The 19,205-nt window shown below is 44.4% G+C and overlaps 2 protein-coding genes across 13 annotated transcripts in view; one reads left to right on the plus strand and one right to left on the minus strand.

The window, feature by feature from the left end:
* Nucleotides 1-282: 282 nt before the first annotated feature.
* On the plus strand, nt 283-11,572 carry LOC109905705 (dual specificity protein phosphatase 14-like). 2 transcript variants are annotated; one of them, XM_020503233.2, is made up of 3 exons: nt 283-698; nt 954-1,082; nt 9,388-11,572. In XM_020503233.2, exon 3 carries the CDS (start codon nt 9,510-9,512, stop codon nt 10,140-10,142), a length of 633 nt encoding a protein of 210 aa, XP_020358822.1. In that variant the 5' UTR covers nt 283-698; nt 954-1,082; nt 9,388-9,509; the 3' UTR covers nt 10,143-11,572. The 2 variants fall into 2 exon arrangements, with proteins under 2 accessions (XP_020358822.1, XP_020358821.1); XM_020503232.2 differs by lacking the exon at nt 283-698 and having other exon boundaries at nt 779-1,082.
* A 5,324-nt stretch (nt 11,573-16,896) lies between these two features.
* Nucleotides 16,897-19,205, minus strand: part of LOC109905706 (synergin gamma) — a 45,217-nt gene continuing 42,908 nt past the window's right edge. For 8 of the 11 annotated variants that reach the window (XM_031790835.1, XM_031790830.1, XM_031790833.1 and 5 more), the window contains one exon: nt 16,897-18,067. In XM_031790835.1, coding sequence (XP_031646695.1) covers nt 17,936-18,067 — 132 coding nt within the window. In that variant the 3' untranslated portion in view covers nt 16,897-17,935. The remainder of the gene's footprint in view (nt 18,068-19,205) is intronic. The other 3 variants (XM_031790834.1, XM_031790838.1, XM_031790837.1) reach the window with 1 other exon arrangement.

Here is a 19,205-nt window from a genome sequence, read left to right on the forward strand (position 1 = left end):
TTCAAACTCCGACCATGAGGGCCACTGGCTGTTCTGACAAACAACAAACACTGGCATTGTGTCTTGGTTTGGAAAGTTTCAAGTTCAAGTATGCTTCCTTGCAGTTATATTAGTAGACATCGGTCAACTATGGCAGCCACAGGCATGAAAGATTATGGCAGAACATTTTATTGCTTTCGGTTGCTCTTAACGCATGGCCCTACTTTGACCTGTGGCTGTGACATTTTTTAAAAGATGCAGTTGGCCCTGTCTATGTTTTCAAAGAGAACTTCCTTTTGGAGAGATGTCCCATGTGACCAGCTATGTGATGCAATGTAGGTGAAGTTCTGTAGACTACCTAGTAGCAAGTCAGATTTCACCACCATTTCATGAAAAATAATGTGTGGTACTCCCAACCTATTGTACCTTATCCATTGCAGGTTACACTGCACTAGATTATCTCTGCCTGTATCAAAGGCAATCATCTGGAACTAGCCAGCCATTTTGTTTTTCCCCCTAAAGTTGATCAGACTGAGTGAGGACATTTGCCCCATTTCAATGAAGACATTTCTGATGGACAAACTGATGTTTTTACAACAGACAAGAATAACATTTCAGCATTATGCCCACAACCAAAGCATGTATTTCAGTGGTCCAAACTCTACGTTTCCTTACTGTAGCCTAATTCACAATCATGCCTCCGAGTCCGAGATCAGATGGTGAGTGTAAACATCTCTTTCTAGCTGTCTGACAGCTTCTTCGACTGCGTTGTTTAGAGGGGAGGCGCTTCATATCTACCACCTAGGTTTTTGCTTCAGTACCGAATGTTTTCTTGCGCGACACAGTTGCTGCGCGAACGTTGGAGAGCTGGCTGAAAACATTTCATTCGCATGGAGTTCTCTCTCTGCTCACTTTGACATTTTTGTGATATTGTTACATAATAATTCATTAATATTCTATTTATTTCCCACAAGGCTACGACTGTGTGAATTCTCTGCTTTGCCTAATGTTCAGAGTTTTAATCATCTGCAACCGCATGCCTGGAGTGGTGTGTTAGCAACGCGCTTGAAAAATCACCGCCTCAGGCAAAGTAAAGTGGTTTGGTAAGTTGGTTTTATACTCTATTCTAGCCTACAGATCAAATATCTAGATTTTGTTTTATTCTTGTGAAGATAATATTTGATGTAAAACTCACATATTATGCAAAGCATAGCCTATGCATGTCTTTCTGAATGATTTTCTACAATATCTTATAGGAAACAGAGAAGGTAGGATATACTGCTTATCAAAGCCTGACAGTAGCCTATTAGTCAAGAGACCAAAACATGTTATCAAGCCTATATCTCTCTATATATATTCGCAATTCATTTGCATAATTTGTAGTTATTTTATTATATCCTGCTCATTTGGTGTGTGACTAAAAGGGGAATAATGTGTTTGCCCTACAATCAAATAGACTACTGTGTGATTTACAGGACATTACAGAAATCACAAGTCCTTGTATTCTTGCTGTCTACTGGAATACTGTTCAACACATGGCATACACGCACACCTATTCACTTTGCGCGTACACACACGCACACGTACACAAACACACTGTAACAGGTTGAGGTTTCCACTCTATGAATGTAGAAGGAATGTAAAGGAGAAGACTACTCAATAAAACAACCTTCCATAAGAAATACAGTATCCTCTTTTCCATGTATCTCCAACCTCTTTTTTTAATACTGTACAATTCCATAGTCTGATCATCACAGGTAATACTATACCTGTGACAGTAGGAGATTAGTAGGAGATTGTATAATACTCACTCACTCGCTCCCATCGTGCCAGCTGGCCATAGGGCAGCAACAAAGGCTCTCCATGTTAGCAAATGCATTATAAATAAAGTGATACCTATCATATCATTTATACTGTATATTTTGCTACAACAACCAACAGATGTGTTCATTCTTTGTGTCTGTGTCGACTAGAGAGAGGGAGAGAGAGAGGGATCAAATGATATACATTGAACCAATCAAACAGCATAGGCAAAAAAACAACACCATTTAAACATAGCCTTATCTTATGGTCACTCCTCTATAATGTCCTGTCATTAAATGAGCTGGTGCTGCAGGTGGCTGGGGTCCACTTCTCTACCTGGGAGAGAGAGGGACTTTAAAACCCCAGGGCTGGACTCCCTGTGTAGCCAGTTACACGGCAGCTTCCACAGACAGGCGACAATTTGGTGGTGTGAATGAGCAGCACCCAGTCGATGGTGTCACAGGGAGGTGGTACTCTGCTCAGACAGGTGCCAAGCCTAACCCTGACCTCAAGTGTGAGGTGTCATCTCTGATATACTGGAAAACATACATAACTAACCAGACCAGATTCTCATCTAGCACTTTAAGTTAGGCTGAAGAGGTTCACTAATCGATGGCCGACCCGGTGAAACAACACATTTCTATGCATCTATCTGGTGTAAGTAACAATATATAATCTTTAAAAAAATATCAGAATCAGCTAAACGTATAAGTGCAGAGCCCTTTATTGTACATAGAAGGCTCTGGGTAGGTGTACAGTTTCTCACAGCTCCCATTTAGCGATAGAATAAAGAGTAACTCTGTGGGAACACTGTCTATGAGGGTGAATTAATATGGATTGCGTTGTGGGAAAACAGCACACTGCTGCTTACATCCCTTTCTGTTCCATTCAGAGCCACTTGTTGATTCAGGAATGTTCAGTGTTTTCAAACACGTCTTGTCCGGCGGGTGTGATTGTCATTGAGCTGCTAAGCTAGCTTCACATGTCCAGTTCAGATCTGGTTTCGAATGTCCACATTTGGTGTGGGAGACGAGCCAATTTACGAGGCTCCATTTTCTCTGCAATGTCGCTCACATTCCCCATTCGTGCTGTCGGAGGTGGAACCAGACCTGCGCGAAATCTCCCCATTCAGAGAGAGAGAGTCGAGATGTGCATCAGAGAATCTGTGATGGGCCCTGTGTTGACAGGCCCTGAAACGAGCACTGAGTGATGGGCTGTGTGTTTGCAATGCAGATATGGGGGGGCCAAGTAAAGTCAAGCACCAGCCACATGGCAGGCCCGTGTGGTGAGAACGGGCCCTGATGTGCCTCGAAAGCGGATGGACAGATAGATATTAGTGTTAACACTGTGGAAGGTGCTAACCACTTGTATAAGCGTCCTGTAAATGTGTCTCAAGCTGCTCCCTCTCTCAGCTCTATTTTCCGCTGACATATTTATTCTGGAGAATTAAACGACAGAGCAGATTCGATTGACAGAGAGACATCTCTTTGCCAACATATAGTAGGCTCATCTCTGTGATAGCCCCTGCATAGTCTCCTTCCCTCCTCTTCTCCAGTCCCTGCCTCCTCAGCCCCTCTGCCCAGGCCAAGCCAGATATAAATAGCCATGTGGATGAAGGGAGAGAATGTCAGCAAAGCCAGTGCCATGGCACATCAGCACTTTGGAAGAGCCAGGCAGGAGTTTTGTTTCCTGTTTTTTCATTCCCTCCATTGCCCTGCTGTTTTTGGCCGGCAGGTACTGCCTCACGCTGGTCACATGAGCTCTGTTTGTTACCAAGTTCTAACATGCAGCCTTTGTCCTGATCTTCAGGTGTTGATGATTAAAAGACGCATTTCGATCTGATTGTGATGAGATCTTATAAGTGTAAATAGACAAGATCAGGCCATGACAAAGGACGGATGTTAACCACAGGTATAAACAGGGCTTGGGTCACTGCAGCAAAACAGTTAGCCTTTATTCTGACTATGGACTAAATTTAGCCTTAAAGACACACAAAATTAATCTCAGGCCAGTCGGTGTATGTGGTATGTCCCAGGGGAGTCATGTACCCCAAAAATCTGAGGGCACACAATGTACGTAAGCATGCCGAGGGGGTGGTTTGATAATTTTGCTTTTTCAAACACCTGAAACAGCTTTTTCCTGCAATCTAGAGACATACTCATATCATACTATGTCAAAAATGTATTTTTCTGCATATCTAAGCATACCTCATATCTCAGCATACCTCATCTCAGCATATCTCCTGTTTGTATCCTCCTGACTGGTGCTTATTATGCTTCTCTCCATCTCTTCTAAAATCTGGTAAAAGATTGAAAGGAATGTGAGTCTTATTCAGTACATTCAGTAATTGCTTCAAAAGTCTACCAGCCTTGCCAGCAGGCATGCCAGATAAGATAGCTAGACAAGCTAGCTACTCTAACTTGATTGACAGCCTGAAAGGTTCCCAATCTCCCAACCTATCTGGGTTAGCTAAAGCCAACTTCATACAATTGCTCGTTGGACAGAAGGATTACAGAGAAGCAACATTTTTTTTCTGTTCATAAAGATAAAATAAATGAAAAGAAGAGGACAAATCTGAGGGGACACGTGCCTCTGTCCCCCCTATGGGCATGACACCTCTGGCATATCCTGTCCACTTTCTCCCATTAAATGTCATTTTGAATCAGTCACTATCTGTCTATACACAGTCATAAACTGCTCCTAGTATTGCTGTCACTGCAGGTATTTTTGGTTTATCACCAGCGGCAACTGTGAGAAAGATTGTGGTCAGCTGCACCTAAGTGTTCCATGGCAACCACTGCATGTGTGAGCAGTCAAGGTGCAGGCCAGAGTGAATGGTAGCTCGGGAACCGGGCTGAGAAGATTTCTATGCAGTTAGCATCGGAGGGGAATAGGATAGCAGGATGTGTATTAGTCCTGGGGAGGGATAGAAGGCAGGGGGATAAGGGAGACAAACAACTTGCTCAAACTGGGCCATATAGGTTCATTGATGGGAACGCAGCCTCGGCCCCCAGGCAGAATGACATTCCTGTGCTGTGCACTAAAGCAGAAGGATATTCCTGTTACTACCATTAAAACTAAGCTCTCTGGTAGACAGCAGGCGCTATCTGTCCTGGTTAGTGGCATTATAATATGTGTGTGTGTGTGTCATTCAGAGAGAGCCTAAAAAAACAACCACATTGAGGTGGAGGGTGACATGGAGTGTGCAGGTGCTTTCAGCACAGACGGCAGATTTAATTCCTATTTAATGTGTTTGATTTGATCCGTGTGGCTTGTTAACCAGACTGTGGCAGAGAGGGAGAGAGACAGCTCCCCCGGCTAGTGTGCAAGGTGTGGATGGGATTGCGCACGACGGTGCAACAGTGTGTGAAGTAGTGCCTTAAGCTCTGTGCTCCCCCAGATAACTAACTTCAATTTAAATGCAGATGGATGAAGGGTCCTACTCATCAGAGACTGGAGCGATGTGATCTGTATGTAGGAGATCTGGAGGAGCTGGTGTTGTGTATCTGCCTCCAGAGGACTAATGTCCATATGGTAGATGGAGGCAGGGGGAGAGAGACAGACAGAGGGAGATATAGAGGGTCAGAGAGAAACAGGGGGAGTCAGAGAGACACAGAGAGGGTCAGAGAGAAACAGGGGGAGTCAGAGAAACACAGAGAGAGGCAGAGAGAAACAAAGGAAGGAAGAGGGAGGCTAACCCAGTCAGAGGGAGACCGGAAGACATAGGGAGACAGGAAGACATAGGGAGACAGGAAGACATAGGGAGACAGGAAGACATAGGGAGACAGGAAGACATAGGGAGATAGGGAGGGGAGACAGGAAGACATAGGGAGACAGGAAGACATAGGGAGACAGGAAGACATAGGGAGACAGGAAGACATAGGGAGACAGGAAGACATAGGGAGACAGGAAGACATAGGGAGACAGGAAGACATAGGGAGACAGGAAGACATAGGGAGACAGGAAGACATAGGGAGACAGGAAGACATAGGGAGACACAGGAAGACATAGGGAGAGACATAGGAAGACAGGGAGAGACATAGGAAGACAGGGAGAGACGTAGGAAGACAGGGAGAGACGTAGGAAGACAGGGAGAGACATGGGGAGACATAGGGAGAGACATAGGAAGACAGGGAGAGACGTAGGAAGACAGAGAGAGACGTAGGAAGACAGGGAGAGACGTAGGAAGAGACATAGGGAGAGACGTAGGAAGACAGGGAGAGACATAGGGAGAGACGTAGGAAGACAGGGAGAGATGTAGGAAGACAGGGAGAGACGTAGGAAGACAGGGAGAGACGTAGGGAGGCATAGGGAGACTTTATTTTCTATTTTATTTTACCTTTATTTAACTAGGCAAGTCAGTTAAAAACAAATTCTTATTTACAATGACGGCCTACCAAAAGGCAAAAAGCATCCTGTGGGGACGGGCCTGGGATTAATTTAAAAAAATAAATACAATATAAATATAGGACAAAACACACATCACAAAAAGAGAGACAACACAATTCTATATAAAGAGAGACCTTCGACAACAACATAGCAAGGCAGCAACACAACATGACAACAACATGGTTGCAACACATGGTAGCAGCACAAAACATGGTACAAACATTATTGGGTACAGTCAACAGCACAAAGGACAAGAAGGTAGAGACAACAATACATCACAGAAAGCAGACACAACTGTCAGTAAGAGTGTCCATGATTGAGTCTTTGAATGAAGAGATTGAGATAAAACTGTCCAGTTGGAGTGTTTGTTGCAGCTCGTTCCAGTCGCTAGCTGCAGCGAACTGAAAAGAGGAGTGACCCAGGGATATGTGTGCTTTGGGGACCTTTAACAGAATGTGACTGGCAGAACGGGTGTTGTATGTGGAGGATGGGGGCAGCAGTAGATATCTCAGATAGGGGGGAGTGAGGCCTAACAGGGTTTTATAAATAATCATCAACCCAGTGGGTATATACAGAGATGATCAGTTAACAGAGGAGTATAGAGGGCAGTGATGTGTCCTACAAGGAGCATTGGTGGCAAATCTGATGCCGAATGGTAAAGAACATCTAGCCGCTCGAGAGCACCCTTACCTGCCAATCTATAAATTATGTCTCCGTAATCTAGCATGGGTAGGATGGCCATTTGAATCAGGGTTAGCTTGGCAGCTGGGGTGAAAGAGGAGCGATTACGATAGAGGAAACCAAGTCTAGATTTAACTTTAGCCTGCAGCTTTGATATGTGCTGAGAGAAGGACAGTGCACCGTCTAGCCATACTCCCAAGTACTTGTGTGAGGTGACTACCTCAAGCTCTAAACCCTCAGAGGTAGTAATAACACATGTGTACACCATAGGGAGACAGGGAGGGACAGGAAGACAGAGGGAGACAGAAAGGCCGAAGGAGACAGGAAGACATAGGGAGACAGGAGACAGAAGGAGATAAGGAGAGACAGAGGAATACAGGAAGACATAGGGTGGGGGAGATATAGGGAGACAGGGAGAGAAAGGGGAAGACATGGGGAGAGACAGGGAGCGACGGGTAGAGACATAGGGAGACAGGGAGAGACATCTGGAGAGACATTAGGAGACACAGGGAGAGACATAGGGAGAGAAAGGGGAAGACTGGGAGAGACCTAGGGAGATACCGGGAGAGACATAGGAGAAACAGAGGGAGACACATAGGGAGAGACATAGGGAGACGGGGAGAGACAGAGGAAGACAGGGAGAGACAGGGAGAGAAAGGGGAAGACCGGGAGAGACATAGAGAGACATAGGGAGAGACCGGGAGAGACAGAGGGAGACACATAGGGAGAGACAGAGGAAGACAGGGAGAGAAAGGGGAAGACCGGGAGAGACATAGAGAGACATAGGGAGAGACATAGGGAGAGACACATAGGGAGACAGGGAGACACATAGAGAGAGACAGAGGAAGACAGTGAGAGACAGGGAGAGAAAGGGGGAGAGACACAGGGAGACGGGGAGAGACAGGGAGAAACAGAGGGAGACATAGGGAGACAGGGAGAGAAAGGGGAAGACAGGGAGAAACAGAGGGAGACACAGGGAGAGAAAGGGGAAGACGAGGAGAAACAGAGGGAGACAGGGAGAGAAAGGGGAAGACCTAGGGAGAGAAAGGAGAGACAGGGAGAGAAAGGGGAAGACAGGGAGAAACATAGGGAGACATAGGGGAAGACAGGGAGAAACAGAGGGAGACATAGGGAGAGAAAGGGAGAGACAGGGAGAGACTGGGAGAGAGGGGAAGACAGGGAGAAACAGGGAGAGAAAGGGGAAGACATAGGGAGACAGGGAGAGACAGGGAGAAATAGGGAGAGAAAGGGGAAGACATAGGGAGACAGGGAGGGACAGGAAGACAGAGGGAGACGGGGAGAGACAAGAGAGAGAAAGGGGGAGACAGACTCAGCATGCTGTGGGTCCAAGGAGGGTGCTTAGGAATGAGACATTAGATTGGCACCGTAAGACAGTAGCTTCAGTAACAGCTCTTACTGTGCAGGGGAACAGTGTTGTCTCTCTGGAGCTCCAGTGCAGTGAAGGGAGGGAGTCACATTGAGCAGGTTGGCACATTTCAGACAACCATTCTGGTTCCACTTACTGGAAGCCACCGTGTGAACTGTTACAGGAATAAGTCCCCAGCCCAGTGTATTTTTTTTGTTTGCTGTGTTGTTCAGTTTGTTCTTGTTAGCCTCTCCTGTGCTGTGATGGGGCATCTGGCTCTCTGGCTCCCCTCCATATATGCCTTCGAGGCGTTTTGCAGCCACTGACCCACCACCATATACCTTCCCTGAGGGGGTAAAAAGACCCTGGCTGGTACTGGCACTGCAGGCCACACACCCATCTCTCTCTCCTGGAAAAGCGATGGATGACTTGGCGCAACATTTGCCATACACAGAACTGTTCTGTCACAGCACAAGGTCATCCAAAAAGATCAATATACCTAATTTGATGAGTCATTGCAAATAGCTTTAATGGCACCATCCGATGTAATTGTGTAGGTAACTTCCAAAATAATGGAAACATTTGAGTAAATGAGGGATACCAAGTGTATTGAAAGCAGGTGCTTCCACACAGGTGTGGTTCCCGAGTTAATTAAGAAATTAACATCCCATCATGCTTAGGGTCATGTATAAAACATGTTGGGCAGGCCATTATTTTGATTACCGTGGATATGCCCCCATAGGATGACAATGCCTCCATTCACAGGGCACAAATGGTCACTGAATGGTTTGAGGAGCATAAAAATGTCAACCATATGCCATGGCCGTCTCAGTCACCAGATCTCAACCCAATTGAACACTTATGAGAGATTCTGGAGTGGCGCCTGAGACAGCATTTTTCCATCATCAACAAAACACCAAGTGATGAATGGTGTCGCATCCCTCCAATAGAGTTCCAGATACTTGTAGAATCTATGTCAAGGTGCATTGAACCTGTTCTGGCGGCTCGTGGTGCACAACACCCTATTAAGACACTATATGTTGGTGTTTCCTTTATTTTGGCAGTTACCTGTATGTTTGCCAGTTGAATATTTAATTTTTTATATTTAAATGGAAAAAACTGATGCCCAATTTGGTCTGAAATTGGGATGTGTGCCTTTGTTGTTCCAGGTAAATCTCCTGCTGTCTGGTTCTGCTGTTCCAACATGACCTCAGGCCTCTGAAGACCTTTCTGTTATTCATCCTCCTGCTCTCTCTGTACCAATCTCCTGTCACTCTTACTCTATTCTACAATGGGTTCCCGCAGTCAAGGCAGCTTTTTCCACCATCACCACCACCACCACAGCTCGGTGGTGCCTACGGCCGTGCCAAGGCTTCTCACAGAGAACAGCAGTCTGCTAGGGGGCATCGCCCAGATCACCCCCAACCTCTTCCTGAGCCGGGGAAACGTGGCGTCCAACCGCAGCCTGCTGCTGTCCAAGGGCATCACCTGCGTGGTTAACGCCACTATCGAGCTGCCCAACTTCAACTGGCCCCACGTGGAGTATGTAAAGGTACCCCTGGCAGACATGCCCCACTCCCCCCTCTCCCTGTACTTCGACAGCATAGCTGATAAGATCCACAGTGTGGGGAGAAAGCGGGGGGCCGTGTTGGTGCATTGTGCTGCAGGGGTGAGCCGCTCAGCCTCCCTGTGCCTGGCCTACCTGATGAAGTACCACCGTGTGTCTCTGGCCGAGGCCCACGCTTGGGTCAAGTCCCGCCGGCCAGTCATCCGGCCCAACGGGGGCTTCTGGCGTCAGCTCATCGACTACGAAAGGAAGCTGTTTGGCAGGAACTCTGTGAAAATGGTACAGACACCTTACGGGGTGATACCTGACGTCTACGAGCGGGAGCGCAGGAATCTGGCACCCTACTGGGGCCTGTAGAGGAGAGCTGGGGCCTCGCCAATGGGAGGGAAGGAGACGGAGATTAAAGTGAGCAGGGCGGATGACCGACTCTGTTGCATCCCAGTCCTTCTCCCCTCCAGTCCTCCAGGGCTGCCAGCTCATGCATGTTCCCCCAGCAAGAGATGCAGAGTGAGATGAAGCGTGTGACTGTCTGTCTTTGTGAAGCTTAATGAATGAATGCATTGGGATGTAGGGAGTCTTAGTAATCAGTCACTACATTGCAGACTGGTTACTGGTGGGTGATGCTACACTACACTGCATCAACCCCCGTCTGTCTGTCTCTGAGAGGGAGCAAGGCCTCCTCAAGTCTGGAATCCTCAGGACCAAAGGAGTAACAGAACCACGACCAAGCCAGACCCCAGATCAGCTGAAATGGCCAGACCCAGACTGTGACTTTGGAGTCTAGCTTGACTCCCCAGACTCCAAAGAACAAGAGCATTCTGGGAAGGTGTAGGTGGTGCTTTAGACTCAGCAATTCTGACAGGCAGCGGTGTGACTCACTGAAGTCCAGTCCCGACGTAAAGTCATGTGATAGTTTTGTGCCAGTTTTGCTGTTGTCTTTAATGTGAGAACTAGTAGCAGTCCTGTTCTCAGTTTAAAACTGTACAGAAATGTTTTGACAAATTGAATTATGCTCTTGGGAGATATTTGAAATCAAGAAAAGAAAATATATGGTGCCCAATGAATATTTAAAGCTGTTAGTGTATACACATTTTTAATCAATACAGTGTATACACTTAAAGGTCCCTATTTACAATGGGGATGATATTGCAGAATATACTGTACTGGTACTAATATTGTACAATATTATGCTGTTTTAGAATGTCACCACCCTCTGTTAAGAGGAAGACAGTACTGTGTTAGGGACTTGGGAGAAACAGTTTCTATTTCCCTCTTTTTGCCTCATATTGATGTTTAAGTGAAAAGAGGTCCTAGAAAGAATACAACCAGACAGTCCTGGGCTTAAGTGGTGTACTGTCATTGATAAACCTTCCTATTTTTGGGGGTTTGGAAGAAGTCTATACTCTATACATGAAAAGATTTTAGATAAAATACTAATATTACTGTAGCAAGTGAACAATGCCCTTGTCACAGGCGTAACCAGAAAGCCAAGTTTACATGAATTTAGTGCTCTATTCAATCTATCGCTGAAGCGTTACAGATTGTGCAATAGAAATGTAAAGGTAATTTCCGATTATGCAGCGTTTACCGTGAATGCAGTCTCTGCGGACATTGCCTTTACATTTGTATTACGCTGTAACTCTGAACTTCCGCGATACGGATTGAATAGAGCCCTTAGTTTCATACCCTAAGGCATTGAATGATTAACAAGCTAATGTAACTGTTTGTGTTCGAAATTTATGACAAAATAAAATAAATGACTGATATGCATTATTGGTCAATATTCATCCTTGGTGTTGGTAAAGTCATCATCAGTTTGAGAGCTAATCAGTTAATTGTAACTGACCATGTAGATACTCATTGTAATATTCATAGTGATACTCACGTTCACTTGTAAGAAACATTGTTTGTCAGGTTTATTATTCAGACCAGTGGCGAATAAAGACGTAGTGAGGTTAACAGGACAATCAGTTTAGAATAATTGCAGCATTTTTCACTTTTGATAGATCCTGTTAAAGTCCTGCTATCCAGCTGTGCCAACAGTGAGGTTGGAATTATTATAACGTGGCTCTCTATAGCAACAAGAAGTTGCTGTAAAACATGATTGAATTTCATGGCTAATTTCAAAATATACAACTTAACCGTGTGCTCTCTGTGTTTCTGTGACTTTAAATGTCTTTAATAGAGAGGTTGATATAAAAGTACTCTGTACAGCGGCCCCTTCAACAGAAGACCATGGCTACATCCCAAATGGCACCCTTATCCCTATATAGTGCACTTTGTTTGACCAGAGCCCGATGGTGTCTGTTCGCAAGTAGTGCTCTAGAAGGGGAATAGGGTGTCATTTGATTTGGGATGCAAACTATTGATGTTACTCATAACCATTTCCCCCACAGAAGTCTTCAGATGTCACAGAAACGTTCTATTCATTTTCATTTGGCATGGCCACAGAGAACCAGACAGACAGTGATGGGGACTGTCTTGTGGCCCATTCTACTGAGGGATCTCCAGAATGGGCTACACAATAAACACCATTAACCACCCAGACACTGCCTCCATCAGATGACAGGCCAGGCATGATGAAGATGCAGGAGGGATGGGTCCAAGTGATACATTTCTGTACCAGCTTGCTTTCCCCAATGGATTGACGCTCTCTGTGTGTGTGTGTGTGTGTGTCTCTCTGATTCTCAGGGAATAGTTAACCATCCTAGAGTAAACACATCTTTCATTAGCAGAAGCAGAATATGACTATTAATCAGGAAACCAGTAAGCAGAGCGATCTCCATCACCCTGAACATCAAAGGCAGTAGACTGGGCAACAGTGCCGTAGTGCGGGCCATGCGGAACAAACTGCTGTGATGAACTTGGATGAGATGTCATTAGGCTGTAGGAAGGAGATGTGACTGGCAAATGAGCTCACAACAACCTGCCTGCCTGCAGATTATTATGCTCTGCAGAGCTTGGAAGGTTGCACCCACACCGAATTTGTCTCTTAGAAGATCCTCCATTTTAAATTAGAATATGATTAAATGCAAACGATGTGAACAAGCAAATAATATTTCTCATGTCACTAACATAGCAGTAATAGTAGTTATGTTGCATCGCCTCTCTGTAAAGAAGGAACGCGTCCTATTCCTTCAACCTTGAACTTGAATTTATGCCCTGAACACTACAGATGTAGAATCTTAATTTGAGCCAGTTTGTTACAGCAGGAAAATATTCATGCAGCAACAGGAAATGTGAATTAATTAATTATGTGCATTACAATTCATGGATATTTTTTGTAGAGGTTGATACATTTTATGTTAGGGAACATCAAGTGTCAAATGTTAGTGTAAATTACAAACTCTAGAAGCCTTTTAAAACCTTGATTTCAGGACAAGTTTGCATTTCCTGCTGTGCAAGTAAATTCTCAAAATAGTGATCAAATTAAGATCCTACATCTGTATAACAGGTGAGGTTCGATTTAGTCTTTTAATTCATTTGAATTAAAGCAGCTTATACTGTTTTTTTCCTGGTATATATCATGCTTTTCTATTTAATAACCAGGTACAGACGAGAGCATAGCCACAATATTCAGACAAATAATAATCACGCTTGTCACACCATTGATGGCATAAGAGAAGACTGCCTAAAGGGGACATGATCTTCTAAAGCAGCAATCGAACCTCACACCGGGGGGAATTAAAACTACGGTAACCTTGGTAACCATCACCAATGGCAACGGTGCTGTTAGCGATGAATATTTACACTTAATCAATGCTTGGGCACAGTAATCAATTGCTGTGGCAAGTGGGCATTGTGGAGGAAAAAATGGTGGAAGAGAGAGAGAGAGTGTATTGTATGAATGATAGACTGAGTTCATGTCCATTTGAAATTGAATGAGACAGAATGTGATGGGTGAGGAATAGCCCAAGCATCATCAAAGCACTGTGACAAATACAATTTGATTTGATATATTTGTCCATTACGAAACACTCTCTGTGTGTTCATTCCAAAAACATTTGGTACATCGACAATCATGGATGTTTCGGGAACCGATCACAGAATTCTTGCTCCTTCTCCATAGTCATATAGTTAAAGATTGAAGTTCAATCGAGAGAGAGACTAAGTAATTCAATTTAAGCAGGGTTGGATAAAGTCATTCTTTATCAGTCAGCGTTTGACTGCGATTCTAGCCTCTCTTCGAGACTGCCTTTCACTCATCTATCCATTCCCTTTTAGAATGACCTCACTGGGTTGTCTGGTTCAGATTATAGAAAGGACATAGATGCTGAATACTGCTATCTATTTGAAAGAAAACATTTATAATAATTGAATGATTAATACATAGTAAGGAATTCTAATAGTTCCATCTTGTCATAGTTAAACTGAACAATTAAAAGTGTCTATAGGAGATATGACACATCTTGTCAGTGCTTTCTTCAAATACCCATATTTGACCAGACTTGGTCAACTGAACAGGGGTTTCAAATCATTCATTTCAAAGTACAAGATCTTGGACACTGAAGTGAAAATATTCACAGATCTCGAGCCCTTTAAGCCTCAAGCCTTTGAACATCTGCAAAACTACAGTTTAGTCTGAAATTTCACCCAGATTAGGCTGTGAACACTAGCTTTTATGGCCAATAGGATTACAAAGACAAAAAAATAATCTAGGGACATCAAAGTAATAAAAATACTCACTAGAGAATTAACGATAAAGGCAATTATTTATATCAGGTGACTGACAATGGGAAGAAAATATGAGAGAGCCTGCGGCTGAAGAATAGCAGTCAATACAGTAGGGTAGCACTCCCATTCTCCTGAGGTGATCCTCTGAGACACAGCCCAGCAGACAATACTAGGCATGAAGACAGGACATGGGGAGAGACGGGTGGATATGCATTTCAAATTTACACAGCCTTATTATTCAATAATTGATTTGTAATTTTCTGTAATCCAACAGCTCACAGTGAGTAGAGGACACGACAGAGAGAGGAATTCATTTTCAGCAGGATGTTCAATTAGGGAATGGTGAGAGATAAAATGTATGTTGGAGAACACACACACACACCTGTCCTGGACACACGAGACAGAATGATAATGAGACTGGTTCCATGCATGGTGCCACTGTAGGCATCTTTTTTCATTTGATTGTTTTAGCGCGCTGTCCTCCAGCAATGGCCCAGCAGGCTTGTCTGATGATAATGTACACTGCTCAAAAAAATAAAGGGAACACTTAAACAACACAATGTAACTCCAAGTCAATCACACTTCTGTGAAATCAAACTGTCCACTTAGGAAGCAACACTGATTGACAATAAATTTCACATGCTGTTGTGCAAATGGAATAGACAACAGGTGGAAATGATAGGCAATTAGCAAGACACCCCCAATAAAGGAGTGGTTCTGTAGGTGGTGACCACAGACCACTTCTCAGTTCCTATGCTTCCTGGCTGATGTTTTGGTCACTTTTGAATGCTGGCGGTGCTTTCACTCTAGTGGTAGCATGAGACGGAGTCTACATCCCACACAAGTGGCTCAGGTAGTGCAGCTCATCCAGGATGGCACATCAATGCGAACTGTGGCAAGAAGGTTTGCTGTGTCTGTCAGCGTAGTGTCCAGAGCATGGAGGCGCTACCAGGAGACAGGCCAGTACATCAGGAGACGTGGAGGAGGCTGTAGGAGGGCAACAACCCAGCAGCAGGACCGCTAACTCCGCCTTTGTGCAAGGAGGAGCACTGCCAGAGCCCTGCAAAATGACCTCCAGCAGGCCACAAATGTGCATGTGTTTGCTCAAACGGTCAGAAACAGACTCCATGAGGGTGGTATGAGGGCCCAACGTCCACAGGTGGGGGTTGTGCTTACAGCCCAACACCGTGCAGGACGTTTGCCATTTGCCAGAGAACACCAAGATTGGCAAATTCGCCACTGGCGCCATGTGCTCTTCACAGATGAAAGCAGGTTCACACTGAGCACATGTGACAGAGTCTGGAGACGCCGTGGAGAACGTTCTGCTGCCTGCAACATCCTCCAGCATGACCGGTTTGGCGGTGGGTCAGTCATGGTATGGGGTGGCATTTCTTTGGGGGGCCGCACAGCCCTCCATGTGCTCGCCAGAGGTAGCTTGACTGCCATTAGGTACCGAGATGAGATCCTCAGACCCCTTGTGAGACCATATGCTGGTGCGGTTGGCCCTGGGTTCCTCCTAATGCAAGACAATGCTAGACCTCATGTGGCTGGAGTGTGTCAGCAGTTCCTGCAAGAGGAAGGCATTGATGCTATGGACTGGCCCGCCGTTCCCCAGACCTGAATCCAATTGAGCACATCTGGGACATCATGTCTCGCTCCATCCACCAACGCCACGTTGCACCACAGACTGTCCAGGAGTTGGCGGATGCTTTAGTCCAGGTCTGGGAGGAGATCCCTCAGGAGACCATCCGCCACCTCATCAGGAGCATGGCCAGGCGTTGTAGGGAGGTCATACAGGCACGTGGAGACCACACACACTACTGAGCCTCATTTTGACTTGTTTTAAGGACATTACATCAAAGTTGGATCAGCCTGTAATGTGGTTTTCCAATTTAATTTTGAGTGTGACTCCAAATCCAGACCTCCATGGGTTGACAAATTTGATTTCCATTGATAATTTTTGTGTGATTTTGTTGTCAGCACATTCAACTATGTAAAGAAAAAAGTATTTAATAAGAATATTTCATTCAGATCTAGGATGTGTTATTTTAGTGTTCCCATAATTTTTTGAGCAGTGTATTTCATTTGGTCACAAAGTGATAGAGATGAAGTCTCTCTGGTCTCAGAAAAAGCATGCTACTGAGTGAAATAGAAAAGGTGAGAATCTCAATCCATTTGGCATTTTAGGAGAAGTACTGCTTATATATTGCTGCAATAGACTCTGAACATAATTGGTCCAGATTAAACGACTGATGATATTGGGACAAAAGAATGCCTTCAGGATTCATGTTGACATTCAAACCAACCTTCTCAATTATATCAGAAAAGATTAGAAACGAAAAACAATTCGGCCGAATTGTGTAATACTCTGTAAATTGATTAGTATGGTAATAGGCTTCCAGGTAATACATTAATTGATCAATGACCATGAAAAGTATTGACTTTATGCATCAATGTATTATTTATATAAATATCATCACATCCCCATCATCAGTGCGAGTATATATACACTGGCACAGCAAGACAGAAAAACAAAACCTACAGCCAACAATCTTTAAGAGTTAAGACTCCCTTTCAAGTCCCAATGTCACAAAAATGTTCAAAACAGCACATTACCATTAATTTAGATAAAGCAGTCCCTATCCAACAATACAAAGACATTAAAAAGCAGTCAATGTCACACATACTTAAAATGGTAAATATAAATTAAAATGTTAACAGCAATGGACTATGCTTTTAGAGACCCAACCGTCAAAGTGATTCAGTACCAGCAGTGTAATAATACAAGTGACATCAAGGGAAACAACAGATAGCTTTACATCTCAGTTTGTCTCCAAGTTCTTTCAGTCTTCAATGTTAGTATATTGCAGTTTTAATAGTTTGGTATGGACTTGTTGAGAACAGAAAGAGTGCATTACAGAAAGTGTTAAGAGACCCACAACCATATTCATATAACTGTCCACATTTTCTCCTGCTGACATAGGGACTAGACCTCCATTGGGTTAACATAGCACAACATTGGTTAACTATCTGAATACTGTTTGCCGAAATAAATCAAGCCTGCCAGAGAAGTCAAACATCAAAGGCTTCCTGTAACTTATATTGCATTATACTGTATGAGACCAAACAAAGGAAAAAAGTAACAATGACACCATTAATAAAGTACAATTTTACAATACATTATGATACAGAATAGGCTTTACTGTGTCAAGCCTTGAATTTGTACAAACTAGCAGATTTGCACTTCTTCACCACTGCAAAGAGCATGGAGACTCCCTCAGAGAGAGAAGGAAAAGGAGAGAATAGAAGGCTAATAAATAAGAGAATTCCAGTGACTTCTGAGGTCTCTCTCGCTCTGATCTCTGCACTCGCAGCCCAAGGTGAGAGGCTGTGCGGTGTGCAGGGAGAACCCGGCTGCTGAACCTCGTCGGTGTTGATTACCCAGCGCCTGTTGCCATGGCAATGGTGTCCAGCGCTCAGAGCAGGTCGGGCAGAATGAGGCCCGGTGGTTTGGGCTCCACGCAGTTAATCCAAAAATTGGCACAGCTGGCGTGGTACTGGTGGCCCCCGTACAGCAGCTTGAAGTTGTCTGTCTCTGAGTTGAAAGCCTGGCGGAAGGGTCAAATAAGGGCAAAATGGGGGTGATGGTTAGGACAACAAGGTTCAACTGAATAGTTAATAAACAGATGAACCTGGCAGGAGCTCTGGCTAACAAATAGAAAGCAGTGGTAGAGATAAATCAACAGGAACTAAATAATTCATCTATGAGAGTAACGCTAGAAGCAGGGATTTGTGGGAAGCTTAACCTGCATATCTCCACTGTGGCACACAAACAAGAGGTCAACAAAAACTGACCCTTTGAAAAAATATGACTCATGTTTGGCACAATGCTCGGTCTACTGATCAATAAGAGTGTTGCTCATTGCTCGATCTCCTGACAGTTGAATCTATCGAGATAGCTGAATGGCACTCCCACATAACATCTGAATATAGCCGTTGAGAAAATTGAGTGAACTGAGGGGCAGAGAGCTGTTATGTGAGCTTGCATTTAGTTAGCTGAGCCCAGCAGAAGCAGCAGGTTGGTGATAAGGAGGAGATGCTAATGTTGGTGTTGTGCAGTTTAAGAGTTTGCATCCCTGATGAAATATCCGAGCTAAAGCATGAAAGAGAATGTGGTGAATCATATCCTCCCACAGACAGACTGCATATACAACAACCTGGGAACACACACACACAATATAGTATACTCATACCTGTCCATATGCTCACAAACCATTTACAGTACATTTACTATGCTGCGCACATCTGTTGCCTTTCTCACATACTCCGACACACACTCAGGTTTCACAATGTATTCTTGTTTCATCTGCCTCATCCAACTTCTTTCCTACAACCTTTATTTAGCCCGCCTGCCAAAGCCTGGTCTGTTGGAGAGGGAGTGGGGGAAAAAACAGAACACAAAGGCATAACCCCTTGTCTCCTTCTCCTCTCTCTTCTTCAATCCCATCCCCTCTCCCTCACCTCGACCTCCCCAGTCCTTGCCTGCATAACCGGGATTATGTGCAATTTACCCATCAAACATGATTGTGCCAACAGACATGTAATGTGGGAGAGACATAACAGAAGTAGAAAGTGCTGGAGAGAGGATATGCTTGGAAGAGTTAGACCATTGGATGGTAGAATAAAACCAAAATGAAAGGTCAGCATGATTAATCCTAGGTGTTAATTCTAACTGTAATCTAAAGG

The sequence above is a fragment of the Oncorhynchus kisutch genome, linkage group LG15, assembly GCF_002021735.2.
Source record: "Oncorhynchus kisutch isolate 150728-3 linkage group LG15, Okis_V2, whole genome shotgun sequence".
Taxonomy (NCBI): Eukaryota; Metazoa; Chordata; class Actinopteri; order Salmoniformes; family Salmonidae; genus Oncorhynchus; species Oncorhynchus kisutch.